At 48.9% G+C, this 19,218-nt stretch overlaps 1 protein-coding gene across 4 annotated transcripts; it reads right to left on the reverse strand.

Annotated features, from left to right (window-relative positions):
• Window positions 1-3,326: 3,326 nt before the first annotated feature.
• On the reverse strand, window positions 3,327-12,304 carry SMIM3 (small integral membrane protein 3). Of its 4 annotated transcripts, XM_073355316.2 has the most exons (4): window positions 12,216-12,304; window positions 8,062-8,802; window positions 6,578-6,747; window positions 3,327-5,659 (listed from the first exon to the last, which is right to left on the reverse strand). In XM_073355316.2, exons 3-4 carry the CDS (start codon window positions 6,606-6,608, stop codon window positions 5,463-5,465), a joined length of 228 nt encoding a protein of 75 aa, XP_073211417.1. In that variant the 5' UTR covers window positions 6,609-6,747; window positions 8,062-8,802; window positions 12,216-12,304; the 3' UTR covers window positions 3,327-5,462. The 4 variants fall into 4 exon arrangements, with proteins under 4 accessions (XP_073211417.1, XP_078710104.1, XP_073211419.1 ...); XM_078853978.1 differs by lacking the exon at window positions 6,578-6,747; XM_073355318.2 differs by lacking the exon at window positions 8,062-8,802 and having other exon boundaries at window positions 12,216-12,290.
• Window positions 12,305-19,218: the final 6,914 nt, after the last annotated feature.

Here is a 19,218-nt window from a genome sequence, read left to right on the forward strand (position 1 = left end):
TGCATTTGTTCTCCCACCGCACAGTCTGGGAGTGCCCCATAACTACCTATGGCCAGGGCAGCTGGGAACACATGGCCAGAGGCCACAAAAGGAATCAAAGATGGTGGAGCAAGTCAAGAAGGCAAGGAGCAGGGCCCCTTCCAAGTGAGAGAGTGGAGGAGGCCCCAGCTGCAGCAGGATCAGCTGGAATGAGATGCAGCACTAAATGCAGGGGGAAGGAAAACAGATTTCTCCTGCTCTCAGAACTGTTGTCTTCAGCGGGTGCTGGGAAGGGCTCCCCCCGATCTGCTTTTCCCCAGCATGGCACTCTTTCAGAGCTGGTTTGGAAGCCCCTGTCAGAGGCCAGGTGGCACGATGGGCTGTGTGTTCTCTGGGAACATGCCTGTATCTCCTGAACAGTGTCCTCCGTGGCTAGGGACATCATGTTCCCTAGAGAGAAGCACAGTGTCTCTTGGGAAGCCTGTCCTCTAACAACCTGGGCTGCGTGTGGTCTGGGGCTGGAAGCATTTCCTGAGCTGTGTGTTTGCTGGGAGTAAACAAGTATTTCCTGGGCACTGTGTACTCTGCCAAAAAGAGGCACATGCTCTCCGGGGACAGGCACATTTCCTGAGCAGCACTTTCTTGTTCCTCTGGGGAGATTTAATCCAATCCCTCTCCTTCTCCACATGCTGAGCCCCTTCGCCCTGATACATCACCAACTGGTCATTCACAAAGAAACTCTATTAGCTCTTTCAATAATTGAATCTGCTGATGTTTTCTCGGGAATAATTGTTTCCTATGAATTTAGGACTAATCATACCCAGTTGTCCAAATACATTCCTTGACGAGAACTGAAGCTCTAGGTTTTAATTTTGTACGTTCATAATTTGGAGCCTGATCAGCGCGTGGCTTCCTCATTTACAAGAATATATAAAAAATATGGTGAGCTACTATAGATGTACTTGTCACGATCCCACAGCCAACAGCTCTTCTTTGGAAAGACGTCCATTCACAGCAGCAGGCTTTGGATCCAACCCTCAATGTCTTGCCATTGAAGTGTAGCAGCTCCAACATTTGGCTCCCATTTTCCTGGCCTGACAAAGTCACCGGTACAGAACACGACCTGGACTAAGGCCCCAGGCAGAGAGGCACGTTCAGCACGTTCTTGGTTAAACTCTTGTGGGACCCATCAAATGTGAAAGCGCGAAGAGGCAGGTTGCATGAGCGGGCACACGCATGCACCTGGATGGTGGAGAGCCCAGCTTTGATCTCATCATGGTTAGCCCTTTGGCATCAGACCCCTTTGGTTTCTGTGCAGAGCCTTACAACTCCCAGTTACCTGGAGAAGGCGAATAAAACCTCACCGAGAATTGTATTTCTTTAACCCTTTGACTGCTGAGCTTCCCACCTCCCGTGAACAACCCTGTGTTGCCAATGTAAACACAAGCTAGGCTGAACTGGTTGGGCCATCAGGCTGCCCAGGAAATGGTGCCTGATGGTGTGTCAGGCATGCCTGGTGTGCTCAGCAATGAAAGACAGCAGGGCCTGCGAGCGGTGCCGGGTGTGCCTGGCCGTGCCATGAGCGAGCATCCTGTGATGTGCCAGGGGCATGCTGAATTGGGAGCACGGCCGGGTCTGCGGGTGGTGCTGACCCGCGGCACGCTGGGGATCAGGGGCGCGGTTCCATGCCTCTTCATTGCAGCTCTGTTGCTTTTACGTCTGTGCCTGGACAGTTCTCACGCTCTCTCTGCCCCAGCCCACCCCCCCCGTCAAGCCGTGCACGCACACACACACACAGAGTGGAGAACTGGCCCCGCAAAGGCCTCTAGAATGACCAGGGATTAGTTTGGATTTACCATTGTTTCTAGTGGGGAATGCCATACCGTTGCTATGGTAACTCAGTAAATACCCAGTGTTACCATCATTTGGAGGCTTCCTTCACGGTAAGCAGGATGTTGATCTCGTCTCATTTAAGCAGCTGCCTCGCTCCCGTGGCCCAGATCACGAGCCACTGGGGCCGTGGCCCCAAGACCGTGTCAGAGCCTAGGTGGCATTTCCCAACGTTTAGTTCCCATTGCCCTTAGCCGCATGGAGAACAGACATGTTATGCCCAGGAATGGAAAGCTCAGACATTTCAAATCAAGGGGCCCACGGGATTAAGTAGCAGTGGGAAACACAGAAGATATTAAATCAAGGTCCTCTCTGCTCATTCCTGGTCCCTGTCCAGGTGGAAGTTAAGGATAACTCCAGCCTCCGGGCTAACAACGTGAGAGCTGTTGCTCATCATGTAATGGCAGTTGTGTTTCCCCTGTGCAGGCCTGGCCTAACTCATTACTTTGTAAACTAAAATGCTTTGAAACGCTCTATGGAAAGGAGAATACTCCAGCGCATGGAGCAGAGCAACTAGGAGTCAGGCCTGTAGGGTTCCGTTCCTGCCTCTGTCACTGACTTAGAACCTGATTCTCCATCGCCTTGTACCTCATGCTGTCATTCCCATGGTCTGAGCCCCCAGCCCTGCCTGTACTACCGCAAAGTCCCCAGGTGCCTTCAGCCCCAGCACCTTATCAAGCTGCACTGGAAAGATGCTACCCAGCCTGAGACGATTCTGCCGAAAGAACATCAGCAGTGGAATGTACCTTTCCAAGCTGCATCACTGTATCGTCAGCATTTTTCTATCTCCAATTAGCTCCTCTGAGTGCAGAAACAGGGATGTAGGCAAAGGTTACAGCTTCCCACTGCCTCTCTGTGGTCTCAGAAACTTGCAAGCGTCCACCACTTTCCCACACCACAGCCTTACTCATCTTATGACTTAGCCCCGTCTCTGGTTTGCTCACGTAAAGCTGGTTTCAAACCCAAGATGTAAACAGAAGCCCTGCACCAAGAGCCGTGCTATGCTTCATGCAATGAGGTTGTGGTGGTCACAAGATGTCTAGGGAGAGGAGCGAGTTATACAGATCAGCCTGAAACTGAGAAACTAAAACCTCATCCTGCAGCACCCCAGCAAGCACGTGAGGCTGTCTGGTTTTTGATAAGGGTTCTGTGGGATTTTATCTTGTCCATTTGTTTTCCATCTGACGCTATTTACTTTATTCAGCATATTCATCTCTCTTTTTGTAGAGGACCTACCTCTGTAATGTGATGCGCTGAGGACGTACACAGTATGTTACAGAGCACAGAATAAGAGATGGTCCATGCCTTGAGGAGCTCCCCATCTCACGCAGGAACAAAACCAGGGCCATGGCTCAGGACAGGCAGGGAGTGCAGGCAATGCTGCCAGTGAGGTCAGCGCGAGAAGGATTTATGGACCTAATAATGTCCTTAGCACGGATGGACGACATCCACACATGTAGAGTAAAGTCCATTTATTCCATGGATTGGTGCAATATCACAATTTATATGATGGTGATTTTGCTCACACATGTCCTATAAATACATTTATGTCACGCTTTTCCTATGTACATTGCATTCACCCTCCTGTTCCTTTTTTTCCCCATAACTTTTTCTTGCAACTCAAAAAGTGCAAACTTGGCAGCTTAAGTTTTGAGTTTTAGTGTCTCTGAAAGCAACAGCCAGTGAGCAATGGCTGCAGCTAGGTACAGCTAGGCAGCCTTTCTACACATAGCTTTGCTAGTCCCGAGCTGCAGCACCCGCCCCTTACCTTTCCCCCACTATTCTGGTCTCAGGACGCAGCTCACGAACCCCTGTGAGTTTCCCCTGCTGTTCCGTGCCTGGGTCCAACACATAGTACAGTCAAAGCACTCCTGTCTTGAGTTTTCCCAGTCCTTGGCCTCCCTCTCCTGGGCACTGGCTGCTAACTGTACCATAGTACACAGAGCTTTTCTGCTGCACGGAAATACCCCCTGAGAACATGCAAACTCACTGCAGTGGTGCTTTAAGTGGATTGTGAGCCAGTTCTCCCAGTGAGAAGGGGGAGTGCACTGCCCTGCTAGCCCTAATGCATCCCTTTGCACTTACATACCTAGGCACCGTTTAGGAATGTTCTGTCTAAGCAGTCTCAGCTGTTACAGGTGAGGATAAAATAACCCTATGCTGCCTTCTAGCTTTGAGTCTATAACCTATATCCAGAGGGTGGAACCAATCCAGACTGGCTGCTGAGTACTAAGAGGGGCTCCCTTCTCCTTCTCCCCTCACTGCACTTTCTCTCTGTGCGCTGGCTTGGAATTTGCATTCTCCTGTTTTGTTAACCATTTCCTCCCCATCTTTGGGCGAGGAAGTGCAGAGGAGCTGCAACAGAACTATGGGGCTTGCGCTTGTTAAGGACATGGGGCGGGAGGGTCCTTCAGCACTGGTTTGCATCCAGCACGGATTTACCCTCTGGCGGCTGGTGAGGGTCTGTGTACCATGAGCCCAGCTCCCAGTGCCCGGGTGTCCCTGTCACACAGAGCACCACAGTAACGGACTCCATGTTGGCGATCTCTGGAGAGAGGTCAAGGGCTGAATGGACCACCCAGACTGAACTGGCCGGCAGCCCTGGAATAGGGGCCTCCCTAGAGCAGGGTGGAGGCATATTGCAACCTGGGACTGATCCTGGCTGGACCCTGTCAAAGGGCACCAATCTAGCCCTTTCATTACAACGATATTAAGAAACCAGAACAAGGTGACAGGCCCAGAAAGGGGGTGACTGGCTGCCTGGGGGTGATGCCGTGTCACTCCCAAGAGCTGTTAGCCAAAGGGCCTTCCTCTGAAACCCAACACCTAGTACATTTCTGGGACAATTACACCAAATGCCTGCAACACAGCAAGACTGACATGGCTGCGATTGGCCCCCTCGCCGTGCTAACGATGTTGATACAGTCCCATGGCCTTGCAAACCCAGAAGCCAAATGCACCCCTGTTTTTGCCACCTTACACGGATCCCCTCCCCCCAAGCCAAATAAATTACTTTCACTGAACCCCACTTCCCTTCCTTGTTCTTCTCCTGTGGCTGGGGGAGCTTGGGGCATGGAGACGGGAGATCCCAGCTGTGAGGAGCCAGAGGTCACCAGCCCCTGCCCTCGCAGCGAGGGAGAGCGGCACGGCGCGAGTCGCTCAACGTCCAAAGCCACTGCATTCCGGAAACCATTTTGACAGCTTTGCTCTCAGAAGTTGAACATTTCCTTTGCGGCCCCTGGCCTGCAGCTTCTCTGTTATTTCCGAGTAGCTCACCAGGTAAATACGAGGGGGCCATTTTGATTGGAGTGCATGAGATGAAGCCCAGACAGGGGCTTTCTGGGCCGCTGCACTCACTGAGGGGGACTCACCCATCCAGACTCCAGAAGAAGCTTTGTCACCAGTCGGAGTGGGTGACTAACCTAGCTCCCTTGGGTGCATTTGGGTGACACAGGGATTTCGGGTCCCAGGAGTATCAGCCTGTGCTTCCTGCCATGTCCTGGCCGGCATGGCTCAGGGAGCTGCCTGCTTCGCCCACTGTCTTTTTCTCCAGCGTGGTCTGAGGGAGGCCACCTCGGCCCTGGGCTCTGTTCTCACACGACCCCGTTGCGTATGGGGTGAGTCCGCACCCTGTAGATGATGACAGCCATGGCCGGGCACAGCACCATGGACGTCATGACAAGGATGGTGGCCAGGATGATCAGCACAATGACCCAGATGTCCAGGATGTGCTTGGGGATGGCAGACATGGTGGGATTTGGGCTGCTCGTGCCTTCCATACTCCTCCTCTCTGCCACAAAAAGAAAGAGTTACGGATAAAGCAGGGCACAGAACAGCACAGTCCAGAAAAGACCAAATAGTTATATATTCCATCTCTTCCTCCCCACTCATCCCATGCCTTCCCCCTCCCCTCTCCTCCACGGTTCCCCCTATCCTACCCCCTCCTCATCTTCCCCATCCCATCTCTAACCCCCTCCCTCTTCTCATTTACCCCTGGCACTACAGAATGGCCAATTGTCTCTTTCCATCTCACTCCTGGCCTTTCCCAACCTCGGCTGAAAATACAACTTTCCTCCCCTGGCCTCTCAGGTCACATTAAGGTCTCAGCCTCCTCCATCCCGCCCTTTGCTCTTTTATTCTTGACAGCAGTAGAGCAGGGCCACAAACAGGCTAAATGGCCTTTCGGGTGAGATTTTCAAACCCTACCCTGCATGTCTGGAGCTTCTCTGGTGCTGCTGGCTAATGTATTTGGAAATCCTGCTTCAGTTTTAAACTTTTACAAACTTCAGTGCATCAAGGTACCTCCTTGGCACAGTGTATTACTTTTACAGGCATCTGTATTTTGCAGCACGCTGTGCAATGCAGAAATGGCAGAAATGTAAACCCATGAACTCATATTTCAAACAAAGAAGCTTGGTTTGATGCTTAGAGAAGGGGGCTGGGTGCCAGGAGCCTTATTTCCATCTCTTTCATTGACTTGCTGTGTGTCACTGACTAAGTACCTTACATACTGTGTATATACATATATAATAAATGTATGTAACCCCATTTACCCGCTGATAAGTGGCCCTAGCAAAGCCGCTGTGAGGAGGCCCAGCGTATGCAAGGCTTGGATAAAAGCCGCTGTAAAAATACTAATTGTTAATTATTTATTATTATATGACTTGAGACAACGAAGCAGTGACCCGGGCATTCTAGCCAGTTATACCGTGATGTGTGGGTTGCTGAGGAGTGGACATCTTTGAAATTAGTGAGAAGAAGAGCTCGGTGTAGCTCGAAAGCTTGTCTCTTTCACCAACAGAAGTTGGGCCAGTAAAAGATTTTACCTCACCCGTCTTGTTTCTCTAATATCCCGGGACCAAAATGGCTACAACAACCCTGCACAGGAGAAATGCAGCATTTGATTACTGCAATATCAGTGTATATACTGTTTTAGGCTGGGAGTTTCAAATGAGACGAGGGGAGTTAGGTGCCTAAATCCACCATACATTCAATGGAAGTTGGATACCTAATTCCTCTAAGCACTTTAGAAAATTGCAGATTTAAACTCAAGGCCCTGGCTGCCAGTGTCACGTCTGTTTGCACTGGGGATTAGGGATGGAATGTCCAACTGACGTACTCCATCCTAGATCTACTTTTCTAGCTTCTCTGCGGGATTCTGACAACACCGGGCTGTAGGATTCATGCCGTGGCATCATCCACTGGATTCTGCTGCCCTTGAGGCATCTCTCTTCCCATAATTGTGGCTTTCTGAGTCATGGAGTTAATAGTTTAATTACCAGAAAATTGTCAGAGGACACCATCAGGTAGGACTGATGGGCTGTGGTTTATCTTTCTGGTCTTTTATCCACCCCCGCACTATCTGCTCCTCTTTCATGTCTTTCCAGTCAACTCCAGGGTGTGCTAGTCTGCAGAGCAAACCTCCCTCTGCCTCCCCCTTCCTTCTGCAGAGCTTTCTCAGAGCTGAGCCCACGGTCTGGGTGTTATCTTGTTCCCAGAACTTAGTGGAGCAGTGCGACAATCTCTCTCTTAGGTCCTTATCTGGCCCCCATCATCATTGCATGTGAGCACCTCACACTCTTTTAATGCATTTATCCTCACACACCCCTGTGAGGTAGGGCAGTGCTACATTTCCCATTTGACTGATGGGAAACTGAGATACTGAGCAGCTAAATGACTCACCTAAGGTCACACAGAGAGTCTGTGGCGGAGAAGGGAATAGAACATGGGCCTCCCAGTTCCTAGGTTAGAGTCCTAAACATTGGACAGCCCTTCCTTTCTAAAAGGGAGGGTCAGGGGGGAAGGACATTCAAAGTAGGGCCTGGCAAACCTTTGTTTAAACAGAACCAAACATGACAAAGACCTGTCTCTGAGGTTCTCGGACCCATCTGCTTATGAACAATCAAGGTGTGACGGAGTGAGCAGAGCTGATTGTAATTAAATCCTGAGGGATGTAGGTGACATTTGTTGGTGTAAGGGCTTTTACGCCAGCTAGACTGGTCTTCTGGCAGGGGACTGAGTCACTGGCTCTGCTTCTGGTCCCCCCAGGAACCCTTATCCTTCCCCGTAGAGCTGGGGGTAATGAGTGACCAGGAAGGGGAGAGATATGTCTTTCCCAAGCTCTGAGCAAAAACATTTCCCTGGATGAGCCCTGGGCCCAGACCAGGCTTCACCCACTCATGCATCACACACCTGTTTACGAAAGATGTGTCTGGAAGGAGGACTGGTTGAAATTGGCATGCGAGTGATGCAGGTCCATGCATTTCCATGTGGCAGGGGAGAGGCCTCCTGATGTCATCAGCAGGTTCAGGCGTGTTTCAAGGCAAGAATTCACTGGCCCGTTTCAACTGACGTTAAAAGCTACTCTTCCAGCGTAGTGGGGGCTTCGGTCAGCAAAGACGACCTACTCTATGCCCCGGCCCACCCAGAAATGCAGGGGGGACTGAGTCAAAAAACAGACCTCTGGGAAGAACAAGCTTCTAGTTGTGCAGCAGAAGAAAGTTACCTTGGTCAAGGTGTAGATCTAGTAACCCCAAGGATGACAAATGGTGCACACACTTAGGGGCTGATCCTGCAATCCTTACTCATGTGAGTGGTCCCGGGGAAGTCCGTAGTCCCAAAGAGGTGCTTAGAGGCTATGGCGGTGGACATTCTAAGTAGGTATCAGCCTGGGAGAAAATGTATTTCCTCTTTTGCAGCCTCAGTGATGTGCCTTGTCCATCTCAGATGGCCCAGAGACACAGCTCTGATTCTCCTCCCCCTAGAGGGGACACTTAGAATCCATCCCAGGTCAGCACTGAAAACTTGTTCTGTTTGAGGTGCGTGGATGAAATGCACAAGCTGATCTCCCTCTCCGGTGCACGTGCTAGTAAATGTTGGCCACCTCAGGCAATCCCAGGGAGAGAGCAGGATGGAATTATTTTGGCCCAAGTTCTAAATGGATCATAGAATCATAGATTTTAAGGTCAGAGGGGACCACTATGATCATCTAGTGTGACCTTCTGCACAACGCAGGCCACAGAATCTCACCCACCCACTCCTGTAACAAACCCCTAACCTATGTCTGTGCTATTGAAGTCCTCAAATTGTGGTTTAAAGACTTCAAGGTGCAGAGAATCCTCCAGCAAGTGACCCGTGCCCCACGCTGCAAAGGAAGGCGAAAGCCCCCCAGGGCCTCTGCCAATTTGCTCTAGAGGAAAATTCCTTCCTGACCCCAAATATGGTGATCAGCTAAACCCTGAGCATGTGGGCAGGACTCACCAGCCAGACGCCCATGAAAATATTCTCTGTAGTAACTTAGATCCCACTCCATCTAACATCCCATCACAGGCCATTGGGCCTATTTACCGCTAATAGTCAAAGATCAATTAATTGCCAAAATTAGGTTATTTCCATTCCCAGCACTATAAATATGGCATGTGCACCTGCCGGCACAAACCCCCTCATGGAGCCCTGGATGGCGCCCTGCATGCTATGTCACTCTGGAGCTTTATCTCTAGTGCTGATCAGCAAGTACTTCCACTATTTGCAGGAGCTTGTGTCACACTCATACCAGCAAAGGTAGCGCAGGAGGAACCAAGATGTCAAGCCTCAAGGGCCCTGCAGATAAAAGCCCTAATCTCAGCTAATGCTGGCTGCGGATGTTAGGTCAAGGCTCATGCAGATTCAAAGGTCAGGCTGCACCCACAGCAGAGCCTTGAAAGCATGTCTTGAAACCTGGGCTGTTTATGCAACCACCGTGCCTGGTAATTGGTGCAGGACAGCACATTCACCCTCTGCGACATGAGTGCTCATTAGTGCTACGAAGACTCTGAAGACCCCACCAGCACTCTGCTTAGAATCACAGAGGTTAAAGATGGATGAGGCCTCGAAGGTCATCCAGTCCCTGTCCACTGTCAATGCTTAGGGCTCAAGACCAAGATTCAGTGGCACTGTATTTGTGTCCGAACTGCCTCAGTACTGATCTGCCCATAATGTAGCTTTATGATTTGCCAAAGGAAACACCCCATAGGAGAGCAGGACTCAATTTCTGAAAATGGCGCTTGTGGCAAAAATGCATACTCAGTGGAGCACCTAACGTGTGCAGTTCCTGCAACCAGGCATGCAGCTGTGGTCATGTGCGTGCAAATGGACACACAGACATCTAGATGGTCATCTGTAGGTGCATTTACCGTGATCCCATGCACACGTATGGTGATGGTGGATGCTAATTAGGCTCCAATTTGGCCAGGCTTAATTATGAAAATGTTATAGATTAAGTGGCACCGAGCAGGGTAAATCCCTGTGCTGTCATCTTTGGAGATCTGGGTTTGAAACTTAGCCTGCAGCAGGTTAAAAAAGGTAATGAAGGTTGGTGGCCTTAGTTTAGTGCCCACTAGATGGGTATCAACATCACCACTCGAAACAACACGTGGCACAGCTCTGTGCTCCGCACTGGAATAACAAGGAGTGTTGCACCTTACAACTGAGATGCATAGGCAGAGGCTGAGAGAGGTGAAAGGTTTGGGGCAGGTTAGAATAAACGTCCATTGCCAGAATGGGACACTTGCATTGGATGCCTGATTCCAGCCAGCGCTGCCAGACCCTCGCTCTCCTGGGCACTGAATCTCATCCCAGTTTATAAAATATTAAATGTCACCAGGGAGGAAGCAACCTGCACTTAGGACCAGATATTCCTCTCCCTTCCCCTTTGTCTGGGGTGAGGGCAGGGCCCGAATGGGAGAGGGCTCAGGGCAGCTTCCTACATTCTGTAGCAGTTCTGATTAGCAAGGTTTTGCACCATCATACTCACCCACTCCCGATCTCAGCCCTAGGAAGCCACATGTCAGAGGGTCTATTCCCCACCTCCTGGGTGTCTCTCCTATCATTATCCAATATTTTGCTCTCATTCTCCCAGGAGGTAGCCTGGCATCCCAGCTGGGCTGTATAACAAACCCTGAGCTCCGTAACTACACACGACAAGGAGACTTTTCTTTTCAATTCTTTAACCTTAAACTTCTGTTAATGAATTCCCCCCCCCCCCCAATTTAGAGAAGTATCTGAGGAACATTGCAGGCTGGGCTTATTCTAACTCCACAAAGGAAAGGTGGCAATTGCTGACACTGCCCTTTTTGTGGAACAGGTCTGTAACCAGTTTTACTGCTAGCTGCTTGAATGTCAGAAAGAATTCTATCCACAGGGAGCTAATTTCCGAGTGGTCATATGTCTTCCCCCCCTCCAGCGCTAACACCAAAGCACTTACGCCAGGGACAGCAAGGAGAGCTGCTCTCATGGCAGAAGGCTGAGAGATCTCGGTGCCAAAGCAGCCATCGTCCAATGTCATATCATGGCCAGCAACCCTGGTCTGAAATAAACCTACAGCAAAGGGAATAGACTAGATTCTGATTTCATTTATGCTGGTGTCAATCCATCACTTACTCCACGGACGTGTGAAAGTGAATGAGGATCCAGCCCAGGCAGGTTAAGGCTGCTGCAGGAACAGGAGCAGCGACTTTCTTAACTTTTGAACATTCATCTATAATCATCTTTCAAAGATGGTTCAGGAATAAATTAGTCACTTTTACTGAAGCATAGGGGGGACTATCTGACATGGAGGCGTATGGGGGAACTAAGGATTGAGTTGCTACGAAAAGCTCCCATTCACCCTGCAGCTCTGTCTCTTCAGTGATTCGGATCAGAGACAGGGAGGGCGGGAGGGAGGGATAGTCAAAAGGGGAAACTCAGTGACCGCAGAATGAGGCAAAAGCAAAATGTGATGATAAACAGGGAAGACATGGACACGCAGAAGAGATGAGAAAATCACACGTGGCCCCTCACTGTTGGTGGCTAAAGATCTCAGCAACAGCACACATGCACCCGTGCTTTTCCTTTCTAGCATGAGTTGTGTTTTCAGAAGGCAGGACTGGGCTAAGGGACCAGGAAATAAGACTCTGTCAAGCTATTCTACTTGGGAGATTAATCAGATCCTCCTGCACTTGAGCATGTTTGAAATTCAGGGGCCAAATCCAAATTTTGCACCTGAAGATCATCTCTAAGAATGACAGGTTTCAGAGTAGCAGCCGTGTTAGTCTGTATTCGCAAAAAGAAAAGGAGTACTTGTGGCACCTTAGAGACTAACCAATTTATTTGAGCATAAGCTTCCGTGAGCTACAGCTCACTTCATCGGATGCATTCAGTGGAAAACACTGTATTTTCCATTGAATGCATCCGATGAAGTGAGCTGTAGCTCACGAAAGCTTACGCTCAAATAAATTTGTTAGTCTCTAAGGTGCCACAAGTCCTCCTTTTCTCTAAGAATGAGACGCTGCTGTGCTTAAAAGCTAATGAAAGAAAGAGCTAATAGTTACCTGCTGGCGTCCTGGCAGCTCGGTGACTAGGGGACTCCTTGGGAAGAAGAGGAGAGAGACTCAGACCATCTTCCAAGGTAGCTAGCAGACAACTTTCCAAGCCACCACGCTGAACCAACACGCTGGCTCGTAATTCTCTGTGTAAGAGAGGAAGATCGGTCCAGCCCTTCTGAGTCTTGACTCCGCCCTTCTGCCTGGAAGCCCAGAGCCTGTGAGTGGTGGGTGGGGAGACAGTGCGTGTACGAGTTTCTGTCTCGTTAGATAGCTGCTGTGTGCAGTTCTGGGCAGCTCTCTGCCCACACCCACTCCAGGAAGAGGGAATGTACAGTCTGACTGAACAGCCTTTGCCTCACTCACTCAAAAGGGAGCCTTTGTTTCCCTCCCTCTGGCTCAGTGCTGCCCAGTGGCCATGTACACACCAGGGAAGTGCGCACATGGTTTAAGGCAGTGGTTCTCAACCATGTACTCCTGGGGGTAGCCAGAGGTCTTCTGGGGGGTACATCAACTCCTCTAGATATTTGCCTGGTTTTACAACAGGCTACATAAAATGCACTAGTGAAGTCAGTACAAGGTACAATTTCATACAGACAATGACTTGTTTATACTGCTCTATAGCCTGAAATGTCAGTACAATATTTATGTGCCAACTGGTTTATTCAATAATGATATGGTAACAATGAGAAAGGCAGCCATTTTCCAGTAACAATGTGCTGGGACACTTTTGTATTTTTATGTCTGCGTTTGTAAGCAAGGAGGTGAAACTTGGGGGTAGGCAAGACAAATCAGACCCCTGAAAGGGGGACAGTTGTCTGGAAAGGCTGAGAGTGATTTAAGGGCTCCAGCTGCTGCGTTCAGAGCCGGCATGAAGGCGACGGTTGTCAGGAACTGGAGGAGCAACCAATCAAAGGTTTAAAAGTCACGGATCCTGCTGGCCCCAAGCCCTTCCTGCAAATCCCAGCACCCTCCTCCATCATTCCTACTCCATCCCTGCAAATCCTGCTGCTCCCCTCCCACCCTGTACTCCATTGCCAGGCATCCTGCACTGACCAGGGGTCTAAATTTCCCAGCCACTTGCACCTGGAAGAGCCCTGCGTTCTCCAAACCATTTCCTTGCTATTCCTTTGGAAATTTAAAATGAAAGAAAATAATTGTACCAGGGAGCTTGCTGCCAGGCCCAAGACCGAAGCAGAGAGGGCCAAGGGTCGTTGGCTCATCTCCCCTGGGCTGCTCCTCCAATGCCAGGCGTGGAGGCGCTAGGAGGAACCACCTATTGCATCCACACTGAGCACCACCAGGGCAGGTCCCTTCTGTGATCATTCTCAGGTGCTGCTGGAAATGTGGGGACCCTGACTGAAGAGTTTGGACCTGCGGCAGCACCGAACCAAGTCCCTTGTGAAGAGGGCTGCAGCTAAGCAGGAGTTCCTGGGGGAGCTGGGAAGTCCTGAGGAGAGAAAACAGACTGAAATTCTGCAGGAGAGGAAGGGGGTGACACGACACTGAGTTCCCTGAGGAAACGGAGACAAGTTCTTGGGTCGAAGACTCATTCATCCTCATGGCTCTCCGCAGCCAACCCCTCTGCCAACCCCCAAGCATGCCCCATCCCCCCAAACCATCCTTTTTAAAAACATGTAATCAAGCTGGGTTCTTCTTCTCTGGTGCTCAGGAGTCATATTTCCAGGCCTTCCTCCACAGCCAAAAGGGCTAGAAACTTCCCTTCTTTTTACATAAGAGCTGATGCCTGCATGGAATCACTTATCTCCGGGAACAGGGGCAATACGAAACACAAGCCTGACCCTCAAGTCACGGGAATGGGCAGTTCTGAGTCAGAACGCAGGGCTCCCCCGTGTTCTGGGACCTGTTTGTTTTGCTAAGATTTGGCACACAGCTCAAGATCCTGACTGATTGTGACAAGAAGGCCAGCTTTGTTCCTGAATCCTGATGGAATTTTCCACTACCCTGGGCGATACGAAAGGCCAAGGGGGGGGGGGGGGAATCCATCTATTCCTGGTTGCCTCCAATCACTAAAAGAGAGAGTCAAAAACGAACCAGAAGAGCACCTCCACTTTTTGCAGCCGCTCTTATGTATAGCTCAGCGAAGCGGGGCTTGAGAGCAGCCTGCGAACATGGGGAAGGTGTAAACCCCGAGGAGCAAGAGGGGTTGTCTGGGGTGGTGCCTGCAGGAATAACTAGGAGCTAACAGGGTAAAAGGGAAAAGTGAGGCTGATAAGCATCTGTAGTGAGATGTTGTGAGCTAGTCTCCAGCGGGAAAGGCTGGAACTCCTTGTAACATTTGCAATTGGGATGCTGGATAATGCACTGTAGGGAACAAGCCTGCAGTGGGAGGGGACTAGATCAGTTAATAGGACTTTTCCTGCTCTGATGTCTCAATGAGAACGCTGCTCCATGGAAGAGGTACACCTACAAGGGACTATCTATGTAGGGTTCTTAGATGCCCATTACCCTAGTATCTGAGCAATTCACAGTCTGTATCCTCACAACACCCCTGTGAGGCAGGGCAGAGATAGTATCCCTGTTTTACAGGGGAACTGAAGCACAGAGGGGCAAAGACCCAGATCCTCAAATCTATTTAAGCTCCTAATCTCCACTGAAATCAAATGGCTTGTCCAAGGTCAAACAGGAAGTCTGAGAAGGAGCAGGGAGATGAGGCCAGGTCTCCTAAGTGCTAGGCGAGTGCTCTAACCACTGGATCACCCTGCCTCTGGACGGTTTGCTACCATTCCCTTTTAGATGGTGTGAAACTATGCTGTCTGTACACAGAGCATGAATTGGTGATCACGTTGCCAATCCTAATGTTCCGTCGGTTCTTAAAATGACCCACAAACAACTGGAGGGCAGAGGCAAATGGAGGCTGCTTTTTCACAAGAAAGTCCCGTTCTGTCTTTGCTTCCCAGTGAAACGTTATGGACCACATCCAGCTCGAACAGAAGTGGGTACAACTCCACTGTAGTCATTTGCACCAGCTTACACTCAGGCATCAATTAGGTCTCCTATCACCAGCATGCAGCAAACCAAGAGCAAAGAGAGTTAGCGGAGTTGGAGAATTTCATTGCTACGAGTGGGTGTAGAAAGAATACCGAGTGGGTCAATTCAAAGGGATTGGGACGGAAAATAGCCTTTCGCACCAAGCCAGGCAAGAATTCGAGGAGGGAAATAATGGAAACATAGTAGACAAGAATACGGTGGGAAGGGACTGTAACCTCTGAATGTGTCTGAGTAACGAGAAGCCACCTGAAATCACTACACAAGTTGCACCTATCCCCCACCTGCCTGAATGCCTAGAGAAGCATAGATGTATCTTGGTGAGAATGTGGGGAGACCAGGAGACTTTCTGAGCCATACGTGGAGCTGGCTCAAACCCAGGAGATTCTAGTGGGAAACTCCAACGTGACACTGCAGAACTGGAATTAATTTGCAAACTGGACACCATCAGATTAGGCCTGAATAAAGACTGGGAGTGGTTGGGTCATTACAAAACCTAACCCTAATTTCCCCAACACTAATTTCCCCCAACTGTTACTCACAGCTTCTTGTCAACTGTCTGAAATGGGCCACTCTCATTACCACTTCAAAAGTTATTTTTCCTACCTTGCTATCCTGCTGTTAATTAAATTGTCTTGTTAGACTGACCTCGCACTTGGTACGGCAGCTCACATCTTTTCATGTATTTATATCTGCTCCTGTATTTTCCACTCCATGCATCTGATGAAGTGGGTTCTAGCTCACAAAAGCTTATGCCCAAATAAATTTGTTAGTCTGTAAGGTGCCAGAAGGACTCCTCCTTGTTTCTGCTGATACAGACTAACAGGGCTACCATGCTGAAACTTCCCACTAACAATGACCTGCAAACATGTGCTTCTGGGCCTTTCGCTGTTCTGCAGCACTTCCCAGGGGAGGATTACAAAACAGCACATGTAGAAAAACTCCTAACGCCTTTCCTGAGAACAGCCAGGTGGGAGGGAAATCCCCAGCACACATCAGCGACTTTAACAATGCATTGTGCTTCTGTAGGACCTTCCATCTGAGGCTCTCTAAGCTAGGGATTCTCAAACTGGGGGTCGGGACCGCTCAGAGGGTCACAAGATTATTACATGGGGTGGGGGTGGCTGTGAGCTATCCCAACCCCGCTTTGCCTCCAGCATTTATAGTGGTGTTAAATATATAAAAAAGTGTTTTTAATTTATAAGGGGGGGGTCGTCATACTCAGAGGCTTGCTTTGTGAAAGGGATCACCAGTACAAAACTTTGAGAACCGCTGCTCTAAGCGCTTAGCAAAGATTAACAAATTAAAATGCCCCAGGGAGGTCACTTATTTTCTTCATTTTACAGATGGGGAAACTGATGCTTGGAGGATTAAGAGACTCACCCAAGTCGTGGCAGCGCTGAGACTGGAACCCAAATATCCTGACTCCCAATCCCGTACCTTAATCACTAGCTAGGCCTGCTCTTAGCATTCATCTGGAATATATTCATGATGGATTAACTCTCACAGGTAACCCATTGCATGGTTCCTTTTCTTTTTAGAGGTAGAAAAGCAGTGAAAACCAGGGCCTGTTGTACCAAGTAAGTATGGTTTATTAAGCGTTCACTGCCACCGTGTCACTTTAAAGGCATGAGTTGCAGCTTCAGAGCCAATCTGTTTGAGTGACAGAGTTCATCACAAAATCCACAGCATATGCTCTTCTCACCCTGCAATCTAGGTCTCTCTTTTAAGACCTAAATCACTTGTACCAGTAATGTGTTTTACAGACAGGATGTTCTTGCTCTGCTGAGTCAAATACTCTGGATTACAACAACAAGTTAACAGAAAACTCCTGCCCGGCAGGCACTTTTGTAGCGCAGAGCTGCTCTGCTTCTCGGCACTGTTACAGCAGGGAGCTACTGCCAGTCGCTTGGCCATAATAACTCTGGCACTTCACAGTCCAGTTTATACTCATCATGGTTTTGAGCAATGGTGAAAGTCTGGGGGTTTTTAAGGCACTTCCTATAAAAGGCAGGGAAATTCTGCAGACATGATGGCTCTCTGTAATTAAAAAGATTCCAGCCTGGCACAGTTCTTCCTGGTTAGCGTTGAGCGGATGGTGGCACCAAGTTTGTTTGAGCACTTATTTATTAAAGGGGATCTCTGTTTGAGCACTTATTTATTAAATGGCTCAGCAGATTGGCAATGATTTTGTCAGTTACTGTAATTTATTTCCTGTAGTTTATTTTCTCAGTGTAGTTTATTTCCTCAGTGGTGCACCACCACCATTAACTCTGTTAACATAGCCCAGAGAACAGCGTTTGGTATATGGCTGATGCCTAGGAGATGGGCAATTATGCGTCTTATTGCCTTTGGTTAGGTTCCACATAAACTTCAGTTATTGATGTCTGTTGTACCTCAGTGGCAGGCTTTTTACAAAACGTAATGGGGGATCCCAATAGGATCCCAGCCTACATCTCCTTCCCAGTTATTCATGTCAGCGGCACTACTGAGAGCTTACGGGCTGATGCATTGATGTAAGTCGCTTTGCTACCAATATCTCACTTCATAAAGCAATTTCAGATACTTTGAGCCAAATCCTACAGTCCTGGAAGTCGAAGGAAATATTGTCTGAGCAATGTAGTATGTGGCACCTTGGACATGAAGAGCAGTATATGTAACCAAAAACTCTATTCTTTGGATACTGTGAGAATCGAGTGCAGAGTTGCCGACTGTCACAATTTTACTGCAAGTCTCGCATTTTGCTGTATTTCTTAAAGCCCCAGCTCCTGGAATGACAAGACTGCACGAGGATCTCAGCTTTCATTTTTTAAAAAACTAAATTTCTATCAGTTATGGTTGCACAGAAAAACCTGAAAACGTGTAGCCAGGCTCAGAAAGTAGAAGGCAAATAAAAAGAACTCTGTTTTAAAAACATCTGATTATTTTTAAAGCCAATCTCACGAATTTTGAGGCCTGACTCATGATTTTTGAATGACTGATGCTGGCAATAGTGCATGTGAATTCTGATCCCATTCCCTCTCATTAGCTCCAGATCAGCTTTTCTTTTTTTAAGCTTAGTTCGATTGCGACCAGCAACCAGGCTGACCAGAAGAGATGGCAGGGTGAGGATGGATGGAAAGCACAGTGACCAAGCACAAAGCCTTGCACACAGGGAATGTTTGGTAATCCTTGTAATGATTTTTTCTGAAGAAGCTGTACCAATTCTATGCTGCTCCCCATCCAAGTATGAAAGAGTTATCTGTCCGACTGGGTGGTTGACGGCCCTGGCATAGTGCTGAAGCTCTGCAGCTGATCACCTCAATAATGTTTCCCAGGTCTCTTGTTCATCTAAAGGACGGAAGAAAAGCTGGGACCCACAACTGACTAGCGGGGGCTGGGAGGGAAGTAGGGCTCCATACTCATAAACTGGGGCTGTGGGGTTTGTGTAAGGAGGGAGGGAGGGAAGGGAGAAATTGAGGTGATTTTGTAAGGGAACAGCAAGGTGAGATTAAGGGGAGTTGTCAGGTGCAAGGAAGGAGAGACTGAGGGAAGGAGAGCTCCCTGCAAAGTCAGACCTAGGGATGGCGGGAACAGCATATCCTTTCTGGGAAAAGAAAAAACAAAGTCACAGAGAGATCAGCATGTCTGTGATGAGATGCTGCACCATAAACTGAGTTTAGCAGGAGACATTCAGAGCTATGGTGGCCCCTGCTGTCCAAACTGATTTTTGTACCTTTTCTTACCACTGCTATACGTAGTGCTATGAGAGCAACACACGAAATAAGTTGTCTCTGAGGCTTGAGACAGCATGAAAAGGTCTTGTTTTGATTCTCCAAGGAGGCAAAACACCCATTTCTGTGGGACAAAACCCAAACACAGCAAAGAAACAAAGCAGTTATAATGGCTTCAAAAGGCAAGGCAGCATAGTTCTCAAACTATTTGGGGACACTTTGGGGATGGTTTGGGATGGTAATAGTGCTCTGTCTTGTACAGATTTAATTGTATTATCTAAAAATGCATG

Source organism: Lepidochelys kempii, chromosome 8 (assembly GCF_965140285.1).
Source record: "Lepidochelys kempii isolate rLepKem1 chromosome 8, rLepKem1.hap1, whole genome shotgun sequence".
NCBI lineage: Eukaryota > Metazoa > Chordata > Testudines > Cheloniidae > Lepidochelys > Lepidochelys kempii.

Excerpts from the sequence above, each read along its gene's own strand:
- SMIM3 (XM_073355316.2), bottom strand. The coding sequence starts at position 6,608 with ATGTCCACTCCTCAGCAACCCACACATCACG. Across the intron at positions 5,660-6,577 it reads TCAGCAACCCACACATCACG|AGAGGAGGAGTATGGAAGGC; the intron begins GTATAACTGGCT and ends TTTTTGTGGCAG.